Source organism: Podarcis liolepis, assembly GCF_965112155.1.
Source record: "Podarcis liolepis genome assembly, chromosome: 1".
Lineage (NCBI taxonomy): Eukaryota > Metazoa > Chordata > Lepidosauria > Squamata > Lacertidae > Podarcis > Podarcis liolepis.
In genome coordinates this window covers 95,798,348-95,826,058 of record NC_139554.1, presented here as the reverse complement: position 1 = coordinate 95,826,058, position 27,711 = coordinate 95,798,348, and the positions used below count along the sequence as shown (strand labels likewise).

Below are 27,711 nucleotides of genomic sequence, written 5' to 3'. Positions count from 1 at the left end.
ACTATAAACAACTGCTTCATTCAGCTTTGACTAATTAGATCAAATGATGCTATAGCCCTAAAGAAATAATCCACTTTAAAACTGACATTGATTTGGCAGATATATATTAGTGTGTGTGTTTTTTCACTTGTTTTAGCATTTCCGAGAATGGAAAGGACAGGCAAATAAAGAGATCTGCTCTGCCATCTGTAGTTTGAGATTGTCTTGCCAACAACACATGTAGCTTAAAAGTGTTCATTAGTAGCACACAACAACAAAAAAGGCTGTAAAAACCTATTTGAATTGGAGGTGCTATGAAAAAGAGAGACTAATATTAGGAAGTTAGAACATTTAAAAATTATTGGGCCAGCCTGGACTGTTATGGTCTCCACATATTTTTTTATAAGGAACAGTTCAGTGCAACTTTGAAGGTGTAGGCATGTCCCATTCTCACTTATGGCTTGCAGAACAAAATTACTAATATTACAGCAAGGACTGAACAGAGGAACAGAGTGGATGGGGTCCATTAATTAAATGTAAATCCAAATGATGTTGCAATGTTTATTTTTAATAATGTGTACTCTGTTCTTCTGCACAGCAGTAGTCACTCATACGCACAGCAGTAGTTAAAAATTCAACAAAAGCAAAAGCATGAAAATTGTCAACAGAATCAATAGTTTGTTTAAAAGGGAAACTTTTCAATTGAGTATACTGCTGCAGTGCACTTTATATGGGGATGCCTTTGAATATGGCTCAGAAATGAAAGCTAGTGCAGAATGCAACTGGGTGTTAGTTGGGGCAAGACACTCTGAGCCTATTACTCCAGCTGCAATGGTTGCCAATTCATTTCTGGGCTCAGTTCAAAGTGCTTTAAAGCCCCAAATTGTTTGAAACCAAGTTAAGTGAAAGGACAGTGTGGATCCATGTGAACCATCAGAAGTTCTGCTTATGGATCCACCAATGGATACAGTTAGATGGGTGGCCACATGAGATAAGGATTTTTCATTGGTGGCACCCTGTTTATGGAACTCCCTTCCCAGTGAGTTTTATGTAGCACTCTCCTTGTTTTCTTTCAGAAGAGCCATAAAAAATCATTCCGGTCAGCTTTTGGTTAAGATGAGCTGGGGTGGCTCATATCCAGTGTTGGAAATGAGGATGCTGGCTATGGTATTTTTATGTAGTCTTGGTATCTCCTGATTGTCTGCCTTATATATAAGGAATTAAATTATGTATTCATTTTAATTACGTAGTTCATAATGTTTTATTGTGTTGTGATTTTTATTTTGAGCCACTTTGGGAGGAGCTGTGATCCTGAAAAGCAGCATAGAGGATGTCAGTATAAATGAATAAGCAGAGAAATAGAATTGGTAGCAGAACACTAATAGGGGAAACTAACCTAACTTTTTGGAGCAGAGTTGCAGCGTCACATGCAGGGTGCCATGGCAGAAAATGCCCTCTCTTATGTTGCCACAGCCTTGGCTCAGAAACCAATGCATTGTTAAAGGCGTGGTTTTTAGGCAAAATATTTATATGAGATCATATGAGGAGAACTTCTTAAGATTCACAGTTTGAAAGAATGAAAACAGAATTTGAAAGAGCCTTGCTTACTAGGGCAGAGTTAAATAACTAATGGAGAATATTATAAAAACATCAATACATAGGAACATAAAATTGAAAGGGAAAAGATTTGTTACATCATTTTGAGTATCGTCAGCCAATATGAGATAGCTCACCGCAGTATATTCTGAAGTCCTTTATTCAGTCTAATTTGAAATTGCCCAAGCAGTGGAACTTCTAACTTTTCCCTTGAGGGAATCTGCCACAATTTTAAAGAGCTTGCTATCGGGAGATGTTATCAGACATTTAGCCTAAATTTTGCTCAGATTTAAGCCAGCACTTCTAAATCGGTCTCTTGGGTATTTACTTTTTAAGCTACATGTAAATTGCCATTACAATCCTTTTAACCGCTATTTGGAGATACTAGCTCCAGGACACATGGGTAATATATTTAAGTGACAGAGGCTGTGTTCATGTGAACAAAAGCAAATATCATTAGGTCCTTCAGTAGGAGTTAATCAGAAGTCTGTACCTTCCGTTTGGTGCTGTTCATGCTTTGTGTACGTAAATGCATTCCTAACTTGCCCTTCACCCAAAAGAGAATATAGAAATGATGTGAAAATATAAAGAATTAATCTTTACTTTAGCAAGTTTTCACATGTGAAGGGTGGGATTATGTTTTGCACTGAGCACACCCAGGATAAAAGCAGGATGCCACATCCTACAAGCCATATGTTTAATGTAACATATCTGGTGCTGAGGTTTGTTTGTTTTTTGGAAAGGATATAATCTTGTTGGTGTGTAATGTGGTTACAAGAGAACAAGCTTTTTCAGTGTTTGCATCATTAATGTGGGGGGCCCTCCCTTTGGAGGTTTGACTGGCGTATCCTCCTTTAGCACAACTTTAACTACCATCTCACCCCAGATCCAACTACCTCCTTAGGTTTCCAGCTACTAAGGTATCTAAAGGGGTGTTTTTTGGTAATGTGCTCCTCAGATTCTTTTCCCCTCATCACTTATACAGTGGTACCTTGGGTTACAGACGTTTCGGGTTACAGACGCTTCAGGTTACAGACTCCGCTAACCCAGAAATAGTACCTCGGATTAAGAACTTTACTTCAGGATGAGTACAGAATTCATTCGGCAGCAGCAGCGAGAGACCCCATTAGCTAAAGTGATACCTCAGGTTAAGAACAGTTTCAGGTTAAGAATCGACCTCCAGAATGAATTAAGTTCTTAACTTGAGGTACCACTATAGTCTGTTCCCATTTCTTTTACCAAAGTTTGTGGCCCTTTTGTTTTCCTCATTTGGAGGATACTTCCATTTTCTGAAGGAAGCCTTCTTGCCTCTAATAATTTCCTTAACTCTGTCTGTTGACCACATTGTTGTCCTCTTGGCCCTCCTGGTACCTTACCTGATCTGCAGTATACATATTAGCCGAGCTTCTATTATTTTGGTTTTGAATAACTACCAAGAATTATTGAAGGATTTCAATCTCTTCCTTTCAACCTCCTTTCTACCAGTCCCATTTTGAGGAAATTTCTTCATTTGAAGGACCCAGTGCATAAGTCATCATTTCCCACTCCATCACAAACCCCATAAATGTAGATTGATGATAGGAACCAAAATTACAGCCATAAGTAGGGATCCAACACAAAATGTACAGAGGGAGAGGGAGGAGGGAGGAGCTGCCATAAACAGAGTTACAGCATGTAGCTGTCTTGACTCTAGAATTCAGAGAACAAAAGAGGCTTGGGCTGGAGTTTTTCTCCCTTGGAAATAAATCTTTTGAGAATTGCAAGCTCTGGTTGTGAAAGAGTGTGCTGCCTTTCGATATGGCTGCCTATAGCAGTTTCGGTTTCTTTGTCTACATCATTCCCTTTTGCCACTAGACATTTGAATTCATTTCTGTAAAGCAGTGGTTTTCAGTCAGTGTGCCATGGGACCCTGGGGTGCCTTGAATGATAGTCAGGGATGCTGCGGGCAACACTGGCCTCTGTCCCTCTTTTCTTCCCTCCCTCCTCTGATACCCTCTCACATCTCTGCCTTCCAAAGGCTTGCACAGCTGTTTATTGCAGCAGCCCTGACTATAAGCTCCACAGGCAAATGGTACTTCTGGGAGGCACCTTTATGGGGGGGGCAGAGAGAAGCTCAGAGACCAGGGACAGCAGCAGCAGCTGCCCGGAGGACTCCCAGGGAGAGGGGAGAGAAGAAGAGGCTGAGGGAACCCTCCACAAGCAAGGGTGTTCAAAAAGGGGTGAGGGACTGCCAGCTCTGCAGGCAACAGGTGACATAACTGGGCTCCTGAGCCCCACAGGGGTGCTGCAGAAAGAATGTAGTTGGTTAAGGGAGCCATGGACTCAAAAAGGTTGAAAACCTCTGCTGTAAAGTCTTCTCCATTATCAGTGCTTTAAGGGGGGATTTGAATTAATTGTCTTCCAGTTCTGGAATATTTATATTTCTGATATTACATGTACTGTGCAAGCTGAAGAGGTGGGCATCTAATTTGTACAAGTAGAAAGATTCTGTCATGTATTTGTTTTCTTCACTGTACAAAACTAATGACCCTGCTGAAACTAGAAATGAGCATTAAAATGGTATTCAGCAAAAGGAAAATAAATTAAGCCAAATTGGACATAGTGAAGACTTCTGCTATAGTAGGATGCTGTGGTCAGAAAATATATTATTGTAAAGAGGGATTCATAGGCTACAACATCATGTGGTCTATAATAAAATATCTGAGGCCTTACCACTCCACTGACAGACATGGAAATGTCAAAACAAAACTCATCAATGAAAACAAAAGGCTTAGGAAAGCAGAATATTTTCTGGATTGTCTTCCATCTCCACCTCCCTGCAATGTTAGTGAATACATATAGATCAGACCATGTGGTGAGCATGATTAGATTTGAATGTACCTGCGGGGCTGTTATGGTTGCCACTGCCAGCACCCTTTGGGAAGAGTTGCTTTTTAAGCCTGGCTTAATACTCTGCACAAAAGAAGCAAGCTGAGTCAACTGATCACACACTCTGAGCTTTAATTCCATGTATGGGGGCTGTCCATGGTGCTGAAATGGCAGAACCAAAATTACTTCCAAAGTTATTCCAATGCTTTCTTAATCTCACTTTTTGTAAACTGAAAATGTTTGCCTACTCAACCAAATTTTATCTGAAGTTAAGTACATGTAATAGCTAGAAGGTGTGTTTACCTTTTTTATTTCTTTATATATATATTTAAAAATATTTATATTATTGGTCCTGAAAGAAACCCTATGATTTAAGATACTCACATTCTACCTTGACATTTATTCTGTGTAGCCTGTAACCCCATAGAGTTCCTATACTGCGTTGAGGTTTCTGTGCTATAAACTAGTGAGGCGCAAATGAATTTGGATGTCCATACTTGAGTTATATAACAGGGACAATATTTCTTGCTGAAGTCCCAGCTATCGAAGACTGGCACATCCACAAATAATTAATGAACTGGCTAAACAGGCAAACATAATCACTGGTAGCAGCTAACTCTTTTGGATTGAGATGCCTTATGTTAACTCAGTGAACATAATCATATATTGTTGTGGATAAAATCAGCCCACGGCAGTGTGTGGAGTCTAAACAATAATAGAAAAAAGCTGTGATGAAAGTCCCCCTAGAAAAAAACAGTTGTAACAAAAGGTATCATCTTACCAACTGTGTTATTCTTTGAGCTTTGTGTACAAATGCTCCTGATTAAACTGAATTCAATTGCATACTTAAGCACTTTGCTTAAGAAGATTATGAATTGGGCCTTTTATAACGTATGTCTCCTAATCAAACAGACACAAGTTAGTCATGCAGCTATGATTAATTCTGTGCTGAGTATTTTATTTCAGTCAAGAAACAGCACTTTTTTCTTACTAATGAAAAAACAATCTATGCCAAAATACTGGAAGGACCCCATTACCATAAGCATAGTACTTCTTTGGTACCAAATATGTTTCAACCTACGATCCACTGGGTCTGTTCTAGACCAATATTGTACATTATGACCAACAGTGGGCCTCTAAGCTTTCCAATGTTTTAGCTAGAGATGCTAGAGGCTGAACCTGATGCCCTTTGTGGGTGAAGCCGTTTTCCCACCGCTGCACAAAAGTTGTTTCTTCAAGGTGTCCTCTTTTTTTGTAGTTTTTGTCAGGTTCCCCAAATTAAACTGTATTCCTCTTTCTTAGAATCCTGCTGCCAAATGAGGACGCTGGACAGTGGGATAGGAACCTTCCCTCTTCCGGACTCAGGAAACCGCTCGACTGGACGACACGTTTCTAAACAAGAACTGGATTTAGAAGCTGATGTTTTCATATCACCTGCTCAAGCTTTCCCTCTGGCTTCTTCTGAGAAAGCCAAAACCCTTGAGCGAGAAGTGCCTTCAACAGCTAATAAGGACCAGGGATCTGTGGAGAGCATAATAACACATTCAACATCAGATCCTGCCATGACTGCTAAGGGTGTACAGACTTTTCAGAGTCGCCTTCCAAAGCCAGCTTCTGCAGGTAAAATGACAGTTGTACTGGAAATTAGATCTTTTGTGCCCTGGTGCCTGTTCCCATTAGTGGAGACCTGTACTAATGACATTGGATGAAAGACATATGAAATGTACAGCTGAAAAGACTCTTCAAGTCACTGAAGAAGGTTAACAAGCTGGAGACTGCACTGACATGGAAATCTTGTTAAATAAAATACTAATCTATAAAAAAAATTGCTGTATGACACACCATGTCTATAAGCAGCCCAGTGATAAATTTAAAGCATACACCAGGAATGTTTACCAAAAACAAGTCCAAGAGGCTTCAAAAATGTCACAACTTTTGCTTCCTAAATTTTCTTTAAATATAGATATGATAGTATTGTGAAAGTTAAACAGCAGTTGCTTTGCTAATAGAATGTGGTGACTTCTGATGAATGTTGGAATGAAATTTTCTTCCAATGAAAGGACAGGTCCCCATGATTACTCCTGTAATATGATGTTTACATTTTCAAAGTTAATACACCACAGTCCCACCCAGGGATTAATGGACAGCTGCCCTCTTGTTGATCAGCATGGGTTGAATCCCTATTAAGTTAGTTGAACTTTAGTGGTATTTAAGTCCTGGTATCTTTTTACATAGATTTAAATGGAACCTCAGTGCAACTAACATTATCCAGCTTGATGTGTCCAAACCTTTCATGCAATATAATAGACATTTTATCATAATCAGGCTGGCTACTTACAAGGGATGCAAGCTGTGTCATGCTTAGCTTATATTAAGACACCGACTGCTTGTTAAGTGTCGTTGTTGATAGTCCTGTTTAATTCATGGCACTGTTAGGGTGGTTTAGAATAGAGGTATATTTTGTAAAGCATGGATGTGCTTACCTTATTGACTCCAGAAAAGTGTAGCATGGCAATGACACTTCAAAATCATGTGCAGAGATACTAGTGGACAGTACAGTTTTCAGACATTGTCCAGGGATACATACTTACGACAGTGTTAGATAGTGGTTGCTCCCCTGGTCAAACAAGAGCAATTGCTAACCGTGAAACAAACATAAAGCTTGAAGCAACCTAACAATAAATGTAAGTTTTTGATAAATATGAGTACAACACAGGGATACATATACAAGGAGCACAAAATGCTGGAAATCCAGCTAGGGAGCATGTGCCCTTATATATAAAACATATAAATCAGTAACAACATGGAATAGAAGTGGCCTACCAAGTCCCCAAATCTTCCATTTGTTGTTCTTCGGAGTACTTTTTATTATATGTATCTCAACTCAGTATAGTTCCTAATGCATAAAGCTATTCATTTGTTGCATTATGTATGGGGTTCAGGGCTGAAAAGATACCTTTAGAATGCATGCTTGAAGCACAGCAGCGCTTGTCTTTGTTGCTATTTGTCTATTTCCTCCTACTCCCCTGCATTCCTCAGTACCAACAGTGGTTTGCCTGAATGCTTACCATATCCCTGACTTTCAGAACTTCATTCAAGGCACTGTTGTGATTACGGAGATAGCAGCTTAATTTAAGAACTGAGGGCTAGAGAAGGAGGGAGAAATCTATTCCAATGTTGCCCTGATGGTCCTTCAAAGTGGCTTCTGAATGAAATACAGGCCAAGATGCTCAAGGCTAGACTCCCCACCCTCATGGTTGCCTGCAGGCCATTCTCAACACATTCTTCATGCTTCCTCCTCTGTTCAGCACTCCAGCATTCCTGTGGAAAGCCAGCCCTAGGGAACCAGTTTAGTAGATAAATTTAGGGCAGAGAGTACTAACATCCCCTTTTCTTCCCTTCATGCTTTTACTAAGCAGCGGCAGCTTTGGGTAGCTTATGGAGGAGGCAGTGACTGCGAGAACACTAAGCCATGCCCATCAACCATGCTGCATTTTCATGCATGGGTAATCCCACCCTTTCCTCAACACTCCAGACGCATAGGGCACAACACTCAGGGCCCACAAAGGCTAGAAAAATTGATCTGGACAAGAATTCTAGGAATGGACACACGAAAATGAAATGTAAAAATCTCATTTCTGCACACAAAGATAGGGCTGAAGTGTTCTGATTGGAAGAGGAAAGCAAAGTATCGTACTTTTTCATGTATAAGACTATATTTTTTATTTTAAAAGTATGTTAAAAATTGGGGGTCACCTTATACACAGATAGTGCATAGTGCATAGAGGGGCTATGGGATTGGTTGCTGCTGCGAGCCTAAAACCAGTGGTGTGGTATTGGTGACTGCGGCAAGGGCTGGTGTTGATTTGCTGTTGTTGCAGCAATAGGGCGGGCAATTGGCGGCCTCTGCTGGAGGTGGGACAGACGATAGGTGGCTTTTGTGACGCATGTGAGTGATAGCGTAGGTCAGGTAGTTGAGTGATTTTCCGTAATACCCCCCTTAAAAAAGCTCAACAACTCTGGGCAATCTCACCCCATTTTCTTAATATGTAGTCCCCCCAAATAGTGGTCATCTTATACACGGAAGAAGATGGTAGATTATCAGCTTTCTCATGTACGGTATATCTTTCCCCAGTCTCTCTAGAATTAATGTATTTTATTAATGATCAGCTGTATTATGTTCTGCCTTATGAGAACCATGTGTCAAAATCCCATCTTTTCTATACATTAGCCATGTGACTTCTGTTAGAGATGCATTAGTGATTAGTCAAATGGGGAAAGTAAAGGCTTGTGATAGTGAATTAGATAAGGCTAGCATTGCTTAATCCACAACCCCAAGGTAATTTGAAGCACCTTGGGGTTGATCCAATATAATTATTATCTTTAGGAACCCAAAATCAAGGTACCAACCCATTATTTGAACATTAACTGAGGCCATAATTTTATTAATTGTTATTGTTAATAAAACAATATTTAAAGTTAAATTGAGAAATCTTGAAAGACAGTCATCCAATCCTGCAGCATGTAAGGAACACCCAGATCTATGCAAGGATGACAGTTACAAGTCCAAAGCCAAGCAATTATATAGACATATAGGACAAAACCTGTTGAAACATTCTGTATTCTGTGGATCATTTGAAGATCTGGACCAAAAAACTTATCTCCACTGGAAGGACCAGCCCAAGACATTTTGCTGCCTGAGGCAAATGACAAGATGGTGAAGCTGGCCTTGCCAGCCTGTTTAAACATGGTAGTTGATGTAACCTGTGAGACATTTGGCTGTCCCTGCCTCCATGTCCCTGCCTCCATGTTAGGACCAGGACTCACCCACTTAGTCTTCCATTAGATGGGAATAAAATGAGTCTGCTTAGATTTTGTTAACTTCAACTCGGCTAAGTTCTGAATCAGGCTTTCTAAGTGCTTCATAAAGGAGAGGTAGCGGGGGGGGACTCATGCAAAAGGACCACCATAATATGTTTAGCCTGCATGACTATGAAGCAGAATCACTCTCTACCCCCCCCCCATCCATGTGAGAATTAGAGATTTGGCTGAAGTCTATGGCAAGTGTACCAAATAATGTATTGCTAATGTGTCAATATTTAAATTGAGCAAAGGAGTAAATAGGCAGCATTAAAGATTCTTGTGAGTTTATGTGAAGTATTCTAATTAAACATGTTGGAATTTAGTTGATTTAGCAATATTCCCAGTGCAGTTTTGCACCATAGTTATAATGGAATGCAAACACACAAATTATACACCCTTCATTGGAAACTCCCCTTTCAAATCAAAGCAAAAGAAAATATATTTTTAATTCGCGTTAGTGAGTGTGTGTGTGTGTGCGTGTGTTAAAAAGTGTATTGTTAATTAATAGCACAACTAAGGGAGATTCAGAAGAGAAATCTTAGTTATAGATTATATGCTACATGCTTGGATAGCTACATGTGTGACCTCAATTCAGCAGTGTGCTATGCAGTAGACTTCATGATTAAACACTGTCATTATAACAAATTGAATAGAAACTGCAAGCACTGAATTGCTTCATAAGAAGTCAGTAGCAATAAGATTGTCCTGAACTTAATGCTAATATTCACTGCACCAGGCTTCCAGGGTTTGTTTCTTAATTAAATTGTCTTGAAGGAATGTAAAAAAGTAGTATATAGCAGATTGGGAGGTCAACTTTCCCATTCTCAAATTTTATCATCTGACCCATCTCCCCCATCTCCTGCCTCCCCCTCTCTCATACACACACACAGCAATTATCAGTGAATTCTACAAAACACAGTGGATTTACTTGCATGTTTGTTCTACACAATACTGTTTCAAAAAGAAAGAAAGAAATGAGTTGGCTGCAAGCATTTGTGCTGAGATATTTTTCTTAAAGTCTGCCAGTTTAAATTATTGGCCCATGGTCAGGGATGATGGAAATCATAGTCCAACAACATATGGAGGACCACAGGTACCCTACTCCTGATCTAGGTCTATCTGTATTTACCCTTCCTGCCACCCAAACACATTGGGAACTGAAAGAAGCTGTGGGAAATGGAAAGAACGGTTTCTGAACCCTTCATGTCACAAAGACAAGGGGTGGCATTGAACTGTCCACCCAGTGCCTGGTTGCACCAGCCATGTTCTTTACTCATGAGTTATTTACATGGAAGTGCAAATCCATTTTACTGCAGTCATAATTGGGACCTGTGTGAGATGGGGCTTGTGTGGGATATGTTGCACAAACTATTCCTCATTAGTGCAAAATAAATAAATAAAATTTAAAATTTAATTTAAAAAAATATGTATACATGAAAACCAAATCCAATAGAGGTTCGGAAATGTTTTCTGGGCTATTTAAGGGATGTGCCTCTGGAGACTCATTTCTCCTTTTCTGTCCAGTGGATGTCTCTTCCCCATTTACTGGGTAACCATTTCCGATATTGCTTTCCTAACACATTAAGCAAAACTCTTCTTTGTAGAAGCGCAGTGCGTTCAGGGTGGATCAAGTAAAAGAACTTGACCCTTTCATGGAAATGGAATCAAACGCTATTTTTCACACTCTGATGTTCAAAATCTTTTGCTGCTACTTTCTCTTACCCAGGAATAACGAGCCCTGTGAAAAAAAGTGGACAAGAAGAGAGTTCTCTGACTTCTATATCATTAAAGCATTCAGAAAAAGAAAAATGTGGCAACAAGATGTTTCCGGATTGGAGCAGCAAAAAAGCTATTAAAGCCAAGGTACAAATGAAAGAGGCAAACTGGACACACATATAATTTCCTTTAAGTAGCTCAGGCAACAGACAGTGGTTTCATTTTGCTCTACCTACATGTGAAGTAGGTAGAACACATGCTTTGCATACAGAATGTCCAAGCTTGAATTCCCCAGCATCTCCAGGTAGAACTGGGAAAGACTCCTGCCTGGAACCCTGGAAAGCCACATCCAGTCAGAGTAGACAGTACTGAGTTACAAGAACCAATGGTCTGAGTTGGTATAAAGCAGTTTACTGTGTTCCATTTTCTCATGAGTGTGACTGGCCCAGGCCACCAATGGGAAGCGAGTATCAACCACTGCAAATGTTAGATTTTGGGTACCAGGAAGAGTAGTAAAGTAACCAAATTGTTAAGTACCTTGTGTAATATTAGTCTAACAACCTAACAGAAATAACTTCATATTCAATTATCACCTTCCATCTAATGATGCATTGTGAGTATTCGTAATTAATAATAAACTGTGTGTGTTTTACCCTTTAATTTGCAGGCTGTATAAATAAATGGTAATTGTTATTATTAGGACAACAATAAGTTTATAGAGGAGGTATCTGTGACATAAGAGCTTATAATATGGCTCCTTAAGAGATGAAGCCCCCACAACAAACTTTTCTATTTTTTCAAATTATTTTTCTTTATTTTCCAAATTATTGCAGATCAAACCAAATTAATTTAGTTTAATGCAATTTTTTCCCCCTTGCCCACTGATGTTCATCCATCAGTATCTCCATTCCCCCATATTCCTGTTAGGAACATAGGAAGTTGCATTCTATACTGAGTCTGGCCGTTGGTCTATCTAGCTCTTTCACCTAGAGATGCCAGGGATTGATGCTGGGAAACGCAGGTTGGAGGATATTTATTTGCTGAGATAATGCCTTGCTCAGTCCTCAAATGTAATGGCAGGTAAATGTTCCAGTCTGAATTCTTGTTTGTCACCACTCATAGATCACCTTTTCTCAAATGCTTTGTTATGACATAAACCTGAGAAGAATCTATGCATATACCCAGGCTGGATTTCTTGAAAATAGGGACTGTGAACATAGATTATGCCTGGACAATACTTGCTGGAGGATGAAATCTGTTTTCAGAGATTTGTGACATTTAATTACATAATCAATGCCAAATTGCAGCAGCTAAATAAATAGGCTAGACTGAAGAGAGACGAAATGGCTTGCCTATTGTGCTGCACTCCAGATCCTTTGTATTCAGTGTAATGTTTTTTTCTTCTGAGTCATGGATTTGTCCTTTAATGTTGCTGTGTACAGGACAGGGCGCTGAGAGTGTGCACTTACTCTGCTAGCAGTAGCAGTGATACCGAAACAGAGCTGGAGTACGAAACAAATGATTTTGGAACCGGAGGGGAAAAGTTGGTAGATTTAATGAAAAACAACAAGCAAGGTAATTTAAAATTTGTACACAGGGATGTATTGATCCCACCTTTGTCATGGCAGCTGTTTGTGTTTTGCTTGCACTATGTCTACATTTTCTCATCTCTTTCCAAATCTCATTTTCCATTATGTGCTTTTTATTGTATATGTACATCAATTTTTGCCTCTTATGCTATGTTTGACACTAAAAGCCAAACTATAACTTTTTTAGTTGTAAATCCCTGTGTTGAAACTAAAAACGTCTTCAGTTGGATTATAGCTTCAATAATATATCTCTTTGTATTTATATATATTGCATTTGTAGGTAGTTTAAAATAACCCAATGAGCCATGAAGTTAATTTCCTCACCTCCATGTTATGTAGCTCACACTGCTACATACAGTTAAAGCTGTTTCTGGTTCTCCCCTCACTAATAACCAATTTTATCCTCACCCATTCCATTTCAGTTAATACCTGTTGATTGTTACTAAAATTAGGACAAAAAGAATCAATGTGGTATTTTGGTGAATTTGCTGTCTCTCTAGAAATGTGCTAGAACAAGTGGTAGACAGATATGCATACAGTTTTAAAGAATGTAGGATTTTATCCTCTTTTTTAGTGCAAAGGTGAGATTAAAATGTAGATCAGGGGTGAGTGGGGAGCTTGTTGGACTATAACTCCCATCAGTTGATGTTCAACTGACCATCAGCCATACTGGCTGGGACTGAACAGCAACATCTTGAGAACCCCCAGTTCATCATCCAGTTCATCCCTGATATGCAGTGTGCAGGCATTGACTACAAATCCATCCCAGAGTATGAGTATGAGAACGAAATTGGATCCAGATCCAGCAAAGCTGCTGATTGTGTCATTTTCCTTTTTTCTTTAATGTAAAAGTTCATGAGGACAGCAGATTGCACAGGGTAGGTCTGGGAAACCTTTTTCAAGCCAAGGGCCGCATTCTCTTCTGGACACCTTCTGGGGGGCTACATTGCAGTGGTGAGTGGGGCCAGAGGCAAAAGTGGGCACAGCAGCAAATAGAAACTTTACCTTTGAACATTAGGCTAGTTTTACACCCAATCTCACACTCCTGTCAGTCTTCCATCAGACAAACAAGAGTTTAAGGATGTGCTCCGACTAGGCCAAGGAGGGTATGTGGCAGGGCCAGTGTTGGCTGGGGAGGGTGTGTGGGATGAGGAGAGTCCCAAGGGCCAGATAAAGAAACATAGAAGGTCACATTTGGCCCAAGGTTCCCTAACAGTAGGGTATTTTCACCTAGTCACCATATCACCTCATTGCTTACTGCTTTTAATTGTTCCAGAGACAGGTCCCAGAGTCTGTGGAGTGGGCAGAAGAAAGCATGGTTGAGCAAGTACTATTACATGAAATTGTTTAAGTTCTGTGACTAACCCAGGGACATATACAGAACTTCAGTGATATGCAGATTGCAGACTAAACTGTAGTGAATAGATCTGATCAAAGGAAGACTGTTTTGAGAAGAAAGGAAATGAGGAATAATTATTTTACCTTATAGCTAAAACAACTGCAGTCTCTTTTTGAGATTCTGCAGTGACTTAATGACTCCTGAAATGTTTCCAGAATCAATATTCTATTTCTCATTTGAGAAATAACAATGTATTTGCAAATATTGTGATGTTCAACATGCACCGACTGCAGATATGGATCAGTGCTCTTTCAGGCAGGAGATTCTAGGGTGTGAACAGTCCATAGTGGTACACACCCACCCTTCAACCCAGATGCTGGGATCAAGACTTTTTACTATACAGCATCTTGTTGATGCCAGAATCAATTTAAGGATGGATGGGTGAATGGATGGATAGACTCATAATAGCACTCATAATTCTTTTGAGTGGTCAAAGTGCTTCACTCAGATTGTCCTGTAATTACTACAACAACCCTGTAAGACAGATCAGTATTACCCTCATATTTTCAGATTGGAGGATGTTTGAAAGAGAGAGAGAGTGGCTTTCCTAAGACCTTGACAAAAGGAAAATTCAAACCTGGGACTTCCTGGTTTTATAGCTCTATCTTTAGGTTGCTGTGTTACTACCAGTTCCAAACCAACAAAGGTCTCTCCCTCTCTCTCTCTCACACACACACACACCACGCATGGTGCATCAAGTCAAAACTTGCTACTCAACATACCCCCAAGCGTTCTTGTATATACACCAGAGCTTGTAAGCCAATTGGAGCTTTTTAAAGTTCATTTTATAATGAGTGCAAGTGAGGATTGGTTGGGAATTCAATGTATCAACTATTACTATGCAAATAAACCTGCTTGAGTTTCTTGAGAGCAGACACGAGACCCTGCTGGAGTGCCTGCTTTGTAGCCCCCTTCCACACTTAAAAAAACCCCAGCACCTTACCTTGGGGGAGATGGTGGTGGGTGATTCCATATTTTTCTGCCAATGATCCTAGGATTCATGGTCAGTTCTCAGGGACTCAGCAGAAAAGATGACATTACAAGCAGTGAAGGGACTTCCCACGGCTGCCACCCCCAACTTGCTCTATGTAAGCTTTTGGGAGGTTTTATGGCCAAGGGTAAGGAGGAGGTAGAGGTGTCAGAGAGTGCTGCAGCTGAACATTCAAATGGTTCTGAGTGCTTTCAGGCAGAGTAGGGGTGCAAATGCCATCCCTAAAACAAGTTTATGTAACAATGAACAACTATCTGCAGGCTAGCTCTGCTGTGTGATTTTCTAGTTTAAACTGTAAAGTCTCTAAAATTAATTTCCCAATTATCCAAAACATCCAGTACATGTTACTGATGTGCACATGTACATTATTTTAAACAAGGTGCAAAAAGGAGTGGTTATCTGATACGATTTCCTTTCTCTGTTAGAGCATCTCTATACATTCATTAAATTGCAGTGCAAAAATAAATAAATGCTGAAGTGACTGTGTGATTGAAGCCGTGCTCCTTATTTGTGCTGTGATTTAATCAATGCACATACACGCTTGTGCACATTATTACCCCATAATTGGGGGGGGGGGGGGGAAAGAGACATGAACTGAAAACTTGCAGCAGACTGCAAATGCAAAAGAGTCTGAAGAAAATCCTGAAATACTCCAGTAAAAAACAACACATAAAAATGGTTTCCAGAGCAGTAGCCATATTAGTGTGTTGAAGCAAAAGCGACAAAATAGTTTTGTAGCACCATGTTCTTTCAGGTGCCCCAAGACTCCGTTGTTTTTAAGGAGAATGGCTGGCTAACATCATCACATTGTTGCTCTGCAAATGATATTTTAGTAAACCCAAAAGAGATATTTGGATGGGAATAATTCTGTGGGCATTTTTCATGCCACATACATTTGAATCTTCCTGCAATATCCCTTCAAGCTCCCAGTCAAAAATTATAGTGCTTTGCTGCAAGCTCAGAAGCTGTTCCTGCTGCCTCTGGTCACTCACCTTCCTTGGCAGCACCTCACTTTCATTCCATCAACCAGAGCGGAAGAAGGAAATTAGGCTGCTGGGCTGTTCTCTCTCTCCCCCCACCCATTCCCTTTTCTCTTTCTAGCTCAGCTACTAGCCTCTGCAATTATGAGCAGGGACAAGCAGCCAAGCCAGAGAAAAAAGAAAACAAAACAGCCTCAAAGCACCACTTCCCTTTTCCTTCTCTGATGGCTGAAATTAAAATGAGCAACTGCTGGGAGGGTGTTTGGGCCACATGGCTCTCGTTGCTTGTTGTGTGGGGCAAAGAGGGGGCTGGAAGGACCAGGAGTGCCCGGAGCAGCTGTTGTGATTGACAGCTGTAATAAGTGCATGGAAGGTTAGGCACATATGGTGACTCGTTTAGAGATTACTGTGTTTCAGCAGATCACTGAATCAGGCCTGTAGTGACAGACTCTTGTCTCTGACCAAAATGTATGTCTTTGTCTTCATAGTAACCATAATCCTTGTTCATTGGTAGTATTTTAACACATTTGGGAAGACATGGTACATCAGGAGTCTGCTATACTAAACATACTTACCAGCAGGTCTCACTGAATTTAGAGGAAACAGCTTTTAAAAGAGAAAAAAAATACTAATGGTTAGGACCAGGCTGCATAATCTTCGAGCTGGGCCAGATAATGTCTACTCTCCCAAGTAGAAATTCAAGATTTAAACCTACTTACTAATATATGAATGGAACTTGCACAATTAGGTAAACTAAAATCTATAAAAATGAAGCTTTGGGCAGAACAATTCTACTAGATTTGGTGAGGGGTGTGTGTGTGATTGAGTGGATGAGTTGACAGAACCTGGGTTGACAATGCCAAGGAAGAAGCTCTGTGTGTATGTGGAAGGGACAGGGTTTTTTCTTTTAGGGGACCTTGCATCAACAGCCCCCCCCCCGAAAGAACCCCCAGAAAACAGTATACATTGACAGCAGCCCCAACACACTATCAGAAAATCTTACTTTTGCCCTCGTGGTCACTGGAGCAGCAAGAATGTAGGAAGAACAATGTGGAGGTTTCCCCATTGGCAATAAGGAGGCCTCTGAGTTTAGACCTCCTGCTCCAGCTGTGTTTCTCCTCCTCTTTTTATGGAGAGGGGGATATTAAAAAAAACACCTTTGGATCCCAGGACATCATCCCAGGAACCAGAGGACCTTCCCCTAAATAGGTTTTTAAAAATACTCTCATTCAACTTTACTAGATTTCATTTCTAAATGCTAAAACTGAATGATTTTCTTCTTCTTCTTCAGTAAATAGAGAATTGATATGTAAGAATAGCACATTATTTAATGTAGATAGTGAAATTCATGATGGCCATAAAAATGAGGTATAAACTCAGCAGCCAGTCTCTCTCTCTCTCTCTCTGTGCCTCCCTCACTTAAGCATTTAAGATTAGCAAGATGACCAACTAAAAATGTAATTGGCAGGAAGAAAAGAATGTTGAAAACTAGAAACTAGGCATATCCTCAAGGTATGTAGGGCAGATGAGCCACTACGATTAAGATAGAGATTTAAGCTAAACTAACACCCAAAACACTAAATTAAAGTGAAATTAGCAATTTCACTTCAAGGAAATTACCTACTATTTAAAATAGAAACGCTTATCTCATATACTTTCCTTTCTTTATTCCTTTTTCTTTTTTCTTTTTTTAAAAAGCATGAATCATTAGCTTGAATTGTAACCCAGAATCACCTTGCTTTTGTGAGTTTAAATTACACCATGCCATTCATAACATTGGATGGGGAATCATTTTGGATGTTATAGCCTTAGCCCTAATGTTTCCACTTGTCTTGCGCCATTTTTCACATTGAACAAACACACAGCATGCCAAGCAGTGTGTAGGCTTTTTTCTCAAAGAAATGTACAAAGCGTGTGTGCTTTTTATTCTTATTTCAAATCTGTCCTTAGCTGAGCAAGAAGAAAATAGTGTGAGAAAGTCCTTTATGGGGAGGCCCATGTCTATCTTGGATATATACCAGCACAGTCTCTGTGGCCATTATGGAGAGGATGGACCTGAACAATTAGCACATTACAGTTTTATTGAGCAGCTGAATGGAACTTCCACTAAAGATGGCAAGAGCAAAAAGATCCCTAGTGTGAGTTTTCTCGCTTTCTTTGATGCTATTACCTCTCTTCTTTCTTGAGGGATATGTCTGGTTTGCTTTCTTTTTCTGCACGCATCATTACTATTTATGGATGTCCAGATTGAAAATGTCACATGGACTGCAGGGAAGAGTAAAAGGAACTTTTAAGCATTTTCTTTCCTTGAGGCAAGTTACATATATATATGTGGCAGCGACTTTCGTAGCAACATCCTGCGAATGCCGAACATTAAAGATCGGCTGGCGTTCAGTGTTGTCGGTTTTTACAAGCAGAAATTTGGAAGGTTGCTTATAGCTGCTTTGAGCCATTTTGCAATAAACCACAGTGCATCAAACAATGCGCTATGACTATAAACAGCACTGCTCTTTAAAATATATGCAGAGAGAACGTGCGTTCACAACTGAAACCTCCATTAAGACCCAGAGTCACTTGGTTTATTTTTTAAAACAACGAACAGATTACAGAAATGCAGTTACATATAGCCAAGGTTTTAAGAGCCACATGCTCTGAGCCTGTTTATATAATTAATGTATCCTCTGCCTTTCCTCCAAGGAGCTCAAGACAGAGTACACAATTCTCTTTCCCTCCTCCAGTTTTATCCTCACAGCTTTCCTGTTAGGTAGGTTAAACTGAAATGCAGGACCCAGTTCACACGTAACACCAAGCCAAACCATGGCATAACATGAATGAACAAACAGGCCAGTTCCCAGAACTAAGATCGCAGCCACTGTGCTCTTCTCCTAATGCAGCTGCTGCTGTGTTACCAGGGGCTAAGACATAGTTTGTCTCACTCCATGATCTGTAACCAAGGTTTGTTCTTGGCTTACTGCTTGTGGTTTGTCTGAAGCAGCACAAGTTACAAACCCAAAGATCCTTAGAGCACCTGGTTGTCTCTTCCTGTTGGAGACTTCGGAAGGGACCTTTGCCAGTTGTGCATACATGCCTTTTTCATTGCAGGACCTGTACCTTCTTCCCGACAGTCCCTAACCACAGTCTCATGTTGTGCTTTCTTTCCTTGCCTTTGCGCTTCTTCCTTTTTCTCCACGGGGCTTGCTAACTGAGGCCTGCTTCCTTTCTATATACTTTTATCCCTCCTGGTAATCCAACTCTTTCTCTCCTGGTTTCACTTTCATTGCTCTGTAGCCTCTCCATATCCTATAAACTCTTCAAATGCACTCTCTCTTCTCTCTTTAATTATGCCCAGGAACCTCTCCCTGATGTTTCAGCATCCTGCCTTTTTCTGCAGCTGCTGTGAGCATCTTTGTAATGCCCCACAGCTGCTGCCATCCTATCACCTCTGGCTCACTTGCATCTTCATGTGAACTAGCAGAGAGAGCAGTGACAAGGAAATTAGCATCACCTCCTGCATCCTTCTTATACACAGCTTAGCACCAGGTAGCACAGCAGCAGGAGGGCATGGGAGAGGAGCACAGCAGCTATGATAATTGTTCCAGGAGCTGGCACATTTGCTTATCCATGCTAAGTCATGGTTTGGCGTAGCTTTATGTGCATACTGGGTTACTGACTGGCTCAAGGTCTTCCAGTGAGCTTCACAGCAATTTGAACCTGGGCCTTCCCACTCCTGGCCTGATATTCTACAGTGTGGCATTTTCCTTAGGCTTAATACAATGTTTGAAAAACGACTGTCAGCTGCTGTTTCTTCTGCCCTTGCTCTTTCAGTTTTTAGCCTCACGTGTCCTGCCAAAATTATGGCCAAGCAAAACTACCTGGGGTTTTTTATTTTAAAAATCAGGAAATTAATTATTATTTTTAATTAGAAGCCAACTAAAATGTGTTTGTCAAAGTGTTTGTGTTGCCTTGTTTATGTGATTACTGTTTTCCCTTTTACTCACTCTGTTTTTACTGTAAGCTTGCTTAGAGTTGGCTGTAAATACTGGATTGCTTTAGACACCAGGCTCTGGTTTGTGCTGTGTTTAACTCTGAAAGTCTGTCATTCACAAATGTCCATCAGCCTTGTGTCTAGCAATGTCTGGCAAGTCTAGTTTAGTAGTCATGGCAATGTGCATAATACAGAGGGGGAGAAATTGAGGAAGGGACACTTCTAGGTGGAACAGAGAGTTAGTTGTTCCATCACCGAAAAAGTAAACATTGAAGTGGAAAGACAGAAAAGGTACATCGATACTTTTAATATATGTGCAATCAAAGACAGTCCTAACACCTCTCAAGCCAAAACAGAATTAATGCCATTTTAAAAAGTGTTTCGTTTTTGTGGAAAAACATAAAGTAGCTTTACTTTTTATTATTAGTTTTTAAAGAATGATGTCAATACAACTACACCAAAAAGAATAAAGGAAAGGAACTAGATGTTCCACTGCTAAAATGCTTAGAAATCACAATTATCTGAGGAAGATAAATGCTATGAAAAGCAACAACCTTGGTTTGTGGCATCTAAGATCTCAAGCTACAAATGCATGAATCTCTTTGGTTTGTTCTATGTCAGATATGATGAACTGGGGTGGTTGTTGGTTTTGCATGGCTTAAATACAGAGGTACATTTCTGGAATGTGTAAATGCAGCATTAGGTAAATGTTGGTTGAAGGGATCAGAAAACAGTGCTGCTTGGGAGAGAGGCTGATGAGGGAGCAATACACCAATTGTTGGGTTGTAGGTAATTTTTCTCCAGCACATTGTTGTGCAGCAGCATGTAGGGTTGGTTTTTAATATTTACCATCCCGAAGACAGCAAACTCTTGAAAGCTCATTAAACACATAGGATTTACCTATTTTAGTATTAAACGGGAGCAGTGCCTGTGATAAGCAAACTGCCCCTGAAATTTTGCACAGGCAAAAAAAGTCACGCCTTCCATAAAGCAATTTAGATCTATAATGGGGTCTGTTTAAAACAAAGTGTTATGCGCCTGTAATCCCACTTCGAAGAAAAATGTGAAGGTTTAGTGGGAGGAAGCATAGGTGTCACGATAGACAGAATGAGTTTACTCTGTTGTCAAAAGAGCAGTGTGCCATGGCTCTGTGTAAGGTGGCTCAATTAAATAGAATCTTAAAGCATGAATAAAATAATAAAATGGTGATTTCAGACTGCTTCCCTAACAAGACTTTTTGGAGGGAACCTCTGCTAAGGTGTCCAATTCCCTGTTTGGTTTTTTTATTTGGCAGGGTTCCTACATATTTTGCTGCTGTGTAGCAGGAGCGTTTTTCTTTCTATCACTGCACTTCAGTGTCAGGAGAAGCTGAAGGCATGGCTGAACTCATGTTAAAAAGCATAGGAAGCCTGCCAGAAAACAGGCAGCACTTTGTAGTGTAGCATAATAAATCACAATATATATCATATTATTAGTGCGAAGCTAATGTACTGAAGCCAAGATTGTATATAATGTATTATTTATTATACAGTTGGGGGAAATATCAGTCAGTCTATTACTAGTCTGCTATGTACTTTGCAGTGGGCCATGACCAGGTTGGTTGCCTGCTCCACCTTCTTCCTCTCTCCAGGGGGGAGAAAAGTCACTACATCCCACTGACACACATGCACACTGAGGTTTAAGCAGGAGGGCAGTCAGTGGCCCCAGCATTATGGCAACAACCAGCTGGTCTCATATTGCAGAGGGACAGCTGGTCTAATTATGCAATTAAGAACCAGTAAAACAGTCTCCAGCAAAAGTAGTACTGTGAAGGTTAAACAAAGACTAAGATGTGGGTCCTACAAACCAAAATACCTAATGTGTCAAAAACCAGGGTAAAGAGGTGCTTCTTCAGTGTATAGCAGGAGCTACACAACAGAAATTGTGGACACACAGCCATGGCAAGGAAGTTCCATGATTTAAGGGCTATCTTAGAGAGGACCCTTTTCAGGGCTGCTATCTCCCATGTGTCTGAGAGCAAATGAACTACTAAAAAATCTCCTTCTACTGGCCTTAACATCTGAGATGATCTGTAGGAAAGGAGGCAGTCTTCCAGATGTTTGGGGTCTAAGTCATTTAGGGTTTTAATCACCAATGTCAGCATCTGGAATTGGGCCCGGAAGGAAGCAACACAGGACACTGAATAGAGCAAGGAAATGGGCTTACTTGGGGCATCCTGCCCCAGGACCACAATAATTTGGAGCCAGCACCAGGTCTGCTATAATAGTGTGTCTCAGCTTCATAATTCCTTATGGATAAAATGAGCAGATGTTTTCTAGTATCCCACATGCTTAATTCCTATAGCCTGAGTCTTTCCTTACTTTGAAGTGTTATCTACTCTATATAAATATCAACCCTGCATGACCTCAAAAATTCTTAAGCTCTGTGCCTCCCACATATAAAATGTTGGTTTGTTGGCAAATTGGTTTGATGTTGTTGAATTTTTATGGTCTGTAATTCTTAGCAATTGATTTGTTCATGCATGTGCTTTGTAACCCAAGGGTATAGTTGAGAATTGTGACCAGCTCCGCTCATAGTTCAAGCAAAAGCATTTAAAGTTAATTGAAGGGTGCATATTATTGCCCTTACATCAGAATTATCACACCATTGATATCTTTTTTTCTGACACAACAGCTTTGTTATTGATTGTGGTGTTACAAAATTGAGAGAAGAATGTTTTTTAAAAAGCAGATCCAATCTTTGTTTTCGAGGTACCCTCTGTGGGCTTTTGCAGATGACAGAAATATAATGAGGTGTGTTCAGGCATTTGGGGACAGGAACAGAGCACACATGTAAGCCCCAACCCTGATGTTCTGGTGCTAGTCCTTAACCTTCCCCATGTTGCCCCAAAAGGCCTGCTGCAGGAGGCTTCTACTCACATTCACTTGAGTAGATAGAGCAAGGCATTCTCCTTGTCTTAAAGCAAATACAATGAAAAGTCCCTTGCACATCTTCCCTGCTCAGTACAGAGGCGGTCAGGGACTTGTTGTGCAGGGCACAGTGCATGGGGACATTGCAGGCAGGGCTTGTGTGCCTGCCTCTGAGGGATGTCCATGCAGGTAGCATACCTGAACACACCTCTATTTTATTTACTCTATCATGCGCCAGTGGTATGGTGTCATTTCCATATAGATTGGGGGGGGAGGTTCTTTCCTGCAGAAGAGAATAGTCTTACAGGTGGGTTTTTTAAAGTATAATATTTTGTTACTGTACTGAAGTAGAACAGGCATCTCTTACTGGTCTTCAACACTTTTTAAAAATTGCTTCATTAATGCCCCTGCACTTTTACAGTAGAAGAGTGTTCAACCTCATTAAAAAGTGGGGGTTTTTTTTAATAGAAACAATAAAGGAAGGTCACAATGTAGCACTGGTACAGAGAGTGAGGAAAATATATTGCTTGGCACTATGCTACAGTCCAAAGTACACAAATTCAGCAACAAAATGTGGCTTTTGGAGTGCAGAATAATACAATTTATGTGCAAGTCCAATAATTTTCTTGGTTTGCCACAGTAAAAATTCCTTTGTTTCATGCACATGCACATGCACACATGGAATCCTAAGAGGCTATGACTTTAAACAATGTTCTTCTGCAATTTCTGGATATTTCATTGGTGTTAGTGAAATAACAGCATTTAGTCGGTTGCAATATTGACTGTTTAGCTTTCATAGGATTTTCCAGAGACCCCTTGAAACCAAAGAGACATATGTTTGTTTTAATAAACTTGAAACCTGAGGAAGGTTTCAGGAAATGGGGAGAACATATTTGTATTTACTATTTTAAGTATATGTTTCCTCACTTCTGAGGGTATACCCTAAAATACTTAGTCTGATCCCCTGGCTGTGCTGGCAGCCAGCTGGCCTACCTGTGCTTTCCAAAATGCAGTGGCATAAGTTCCAGTAACCTTTCACCTTACATTATTTGTTACTACATTGAGGACTCTGGTTTCTCTTCAGATCATATAAGCCTTCCATTCTTTTATTACGTCAGTAATTCCACTGCAAGTCTCAGTTAGCCAAAGAGACTTCCGTTCACCTAAATGTAGCTTTCCATTTGTTTTGTTTTTCCCTTCGTGCGGCAGAGTGGTTTTGTGTATTGTGCAGATGATTCATTAAGGAGTTTTGATACTCATATTACCGTGCCTTGCAATTCAAGAACTAGCTAGCAGAGATGAGCAGATTTTTTTAAAACATACACACTCCACTAAGAAAGGAGATGCTGCTGATTTGGCTGTGGTTTTGAACAGAATTGAAATGGCTTCATTCCCAGATAAACTCGGGATTATTTTTTTTGACTGAGTGAATTGATTTGGAATTAATGGCATAAACATGTCTCATTGGGCTTGTGAGACTTCAGATGTATCATATTAGCACAAACTGTTATCCAAATTAGGCCTATCAAAAGGATGATTATATTTGGTGCTACTTATACTGCTTACCACCTTGAAACATTCCAAAGCACTTTGCAAGCACAGCTTGAATCCAAAGATCCCTGTAAATAGTATCACCAGTTTTTCCTCCTCCAGAAGCAGCACCTTTATACCACATTACATGTCACTCTCTGCAATCCCCAAGAATAGCTTTAGGATAGCATGAAGGCTTGCAGGGGTGTGCAGAAATTGACCTGGTTCACATATAACATTAAACCATGCTTTATCAAATTATTAAACCATGGGTTAGTGTCATGTATGAACTCTGTCCAGCAGCTTACCGGTAACTATGGTATGTTTGCTGCCAACAAACACAATGTGAAGCCATGTTTATTATTGTCATATGAACATGTTTTGCTGTAATTGTGGCTTGCTGTAAACATACAAACCCAACACTCATCCTTAACTGTGGTTTGTTTTATCACACCACCCAAGACACTCATCAGAAGCAAAAGATAAGAACAACGAAAAACAAAACAAACTTTGGAAAAACTGACCAGCTTGCTCTGTGACAACTATTTAGTTTAGAAAAAAGTGATAATTCCATTATATTGATGTGTTCATTGATATGGAAGTTTTAGAGCAGAAACCGTAACATGTTGCAGGCACTAATGTCTTTACATATGTTGCTAAATTAGACATTCTTCATAAATCATAGATTTTTGTACTCAAACTGAAAAAGAAACCAAATATGATAACTCATATGAAAAGCAAGCTGCAAAAGGAGGAATGCATAATAAAACCATAAGTAAAAAATGAATATGCTTTGCCATCTCCTGTGAACCGAGTCTAGCAGAAACACAGTACTGAGAAGAAATATTTCAGATAAGGAGAAAAGATCTATAGAATCCATTCACAGCTGGAGAACCCAACATAAAATTTAAAGCTGCATATATGCAGAGGCATGTTGCTCTGGGTAGGAATCACAGATTTCTATCAATTTGTGGGACTTTAGCATAAAAATAAAAGCAAGTCAGGGAAGAATTGCTGGTGCTATTGTTGTGCGTTGTTCCCACCACTGAAATAAATTATATTGAATCCCATATTCCTTTAACTTTGTGGTCTGTACATAGATCCAGAGTGAGAATAATCAGTCAGAATATATATGTGTAAAGAATTAAGGAACTTCCTCATACTTTCCCTGGAAAATAGGACAAGCAGCCCTGTTGGGTGCCCACCTACCTTGTACCGAATGGATGAAAGGTATGCTACATTGTAAATCTGCAGAACTCTAAACAAAATTCAACAGGCTGCATTTCATCTTTTGACCTCACTATTAATAGTCCTTCCGAACCAGTAAGGGAAATATGGACATGTAAGCATCCCATCTGTACATGCAGATCCTGCATCTATTAGGGGTGATAATGCAGCAGATAGAGATTGTTTCCACCAGTAAGCCAACTTTTGAGATTTCTGATAGCGGAACACTGATCTATCAATTTGGACCATAAATTGTTTGGTTGTTTTTGTACAGGAGCTTTGCAGAACACCAAATTTTGAACATTGAGGCAAAATTGTTCTACAGAAGTTTCTAAAAGATTTTGTAGAGTTCTGCATGTAGAAGACATGTCCCAACAGGGCTCTTGTGATCTTTTTGTGCTGAGTACATATGCGATCTAGGTAAATCCCATTAGTTAAAAAGACTGATCTGTGTTGCCATGGGTTGTTGTCATAAAGTAAGCAAATAGCAGTAATCATCATCCACAATGGGAATAGCCTACTTTTTTGTGTGTGCTAAATTTAACCTCTTGTTTAAATAGGAGTGGACATATAGGACAATCAAATAGGACCGAGCACTTGTACATTGCTAAATCTTGACTTTCCTACTGAAATCTTTTCACATTACCAACTCCTGTTGATGTTGTCTGTTAAAAATTCTTGCACACTGCAACTATCAATGCCTGACTGATGTACACAGCAGCATGTTTCTCTTTGGTATAATTCAGTAAGCCATTTGCTGAATGGGCTGAAAAAGGCCAAACATATGTGCCTCATAAAGGTATCAGCATTTCTTACTTTCAGGGTTTAATTAACCTCAAAAATAGTGGTGCATCCTTAAAGATTCCTTCACTTCCAAACAAAATACCGTAGAACAAATTAGAGGTTTGAAAGGATGCTATGTCAACTAACCATATGTAATTGGTCTTTCTAGTAGGTGGATTAAGGAATATATGTTGGAAAAAAGGAAAATGTTGATCCCTGGTTCACTTTAATTGTGTGACATTCATAGCCATTTGTCAAAAAATGACAGATGCAGTGACTGCAACTTGCAGCATCGCCTAAAGTACAGTAAAGTTTCTTCCATTTGTCATCATGACCTCTTCAGTCTTGAAGCTGTAGAAATGAAATTGACGTTTTATGTCCCTTCACATTCCTATTGTTGCCTAGGAGTGGATTATAATAAACTGATACAGTGAATCCAACACAGGACTGAATAGAGCATTCAAAGCAACAAATGACAAATATTACTTAGGAAGTTTGTAAGACAGTGTAATTGTTATAACAGTACAAACGTCATTACTAATAAAAGAAAGAGATAAAAACTAAATTGAATGCAATAAACATGGCATTGACTCAATCAAGATAAGAGAAGTTGGGAAGAAGTACTGCTCAAAAACATACCCCCTCCTTTTTTATAATGCAGGATTGGAAAAATATTTTGACTCCAAAAGGAGAACCTGATCAGCCGAGTTAAATTACATGAATAATGCTAACGTATTTCAGGGAATTGGTTTTTTTCTTCTTTATAGCCGAAATGTACCTTCTTCATTTATAACATTGATATGCTCTGCATTACGCAGTTAAATATTATGAAGAAAGGAATAGGAAATTACTGATATACTAATATGAGAGTTATGTTCTCGGCATGATGAGTGGGGAATATGTTACATAGCTTGCATTAATGAGAATTGTGTACAGCATCGAAAATGAACTGCCGAACCATTTTGTATTTCTTCAGTGGCACGTTGTATGATTCTTTCTGCTTCAGATTTGGCCAATCTTTGCTGCTTTTGTTTTCCTCTCTCTTTTTCAGAGCACTGAAAGTCAATAGCTGGGCTATAGTTATAGGTTTCAAAATCCTAGAGAACCTGTGGGTTGTGCACAATTTATTCTTCCACACAATTATAGGTTTGCACTATCAATGAGTATTTATTTCTTGGTTTTTTTAATACATAGTCCTAACAACCCTCCTTCAACTTTGCTCTTCTGCTGTTAGGATAGTGTGTCTTTCATAATATTTCACGAACCCCTCTGCCAATACTAGAGAAAGATATGTTA

General features: G+C 39.7%; 1 protein-coding gene across 15 annotated transcripts in view; it reads left to right on the top strand.

The window, feature by feature from the left end:
* The window catches only part of NCKAP5 (NCK associated protein 5), a 629,163-nt gene that overhangs the window by 560,336 nt on the left and 41,116 nt on the right, over positions 1 to 27,711 (top strand). For 13 of the 15 annotated variants that reach the window (XM_083487645.1, XM_083487648.1, XM_083487647.1 and 10 more), the window contains 4 exons: positions 5,746 to 6,063; positions 11,033 to 11,169; positions 12,465 to 12,597; positions 17,932 to 18,119. In XM_083487645.1, coding sequence (XP_083343771.1) covers positions 5,746 to 6,063; positions 11,033 to 11,169; positions 12,465 to 12,597; positions 17,932 to 18,119 — 776 coding nt within the window. Of the gene's footprint in view, positions 1 to 5,745; positions 6,064 to 11,032; positions 11,170 to 12,464; positions 12,598 to 13,463; positions 13,908 to 17,931; positions 18,120 to 27,711 lie in introns of those variants that run through there. The other 2 variants (XM_083487640.1, XM_083487644.1) reach the window with 2 other exon arrangements.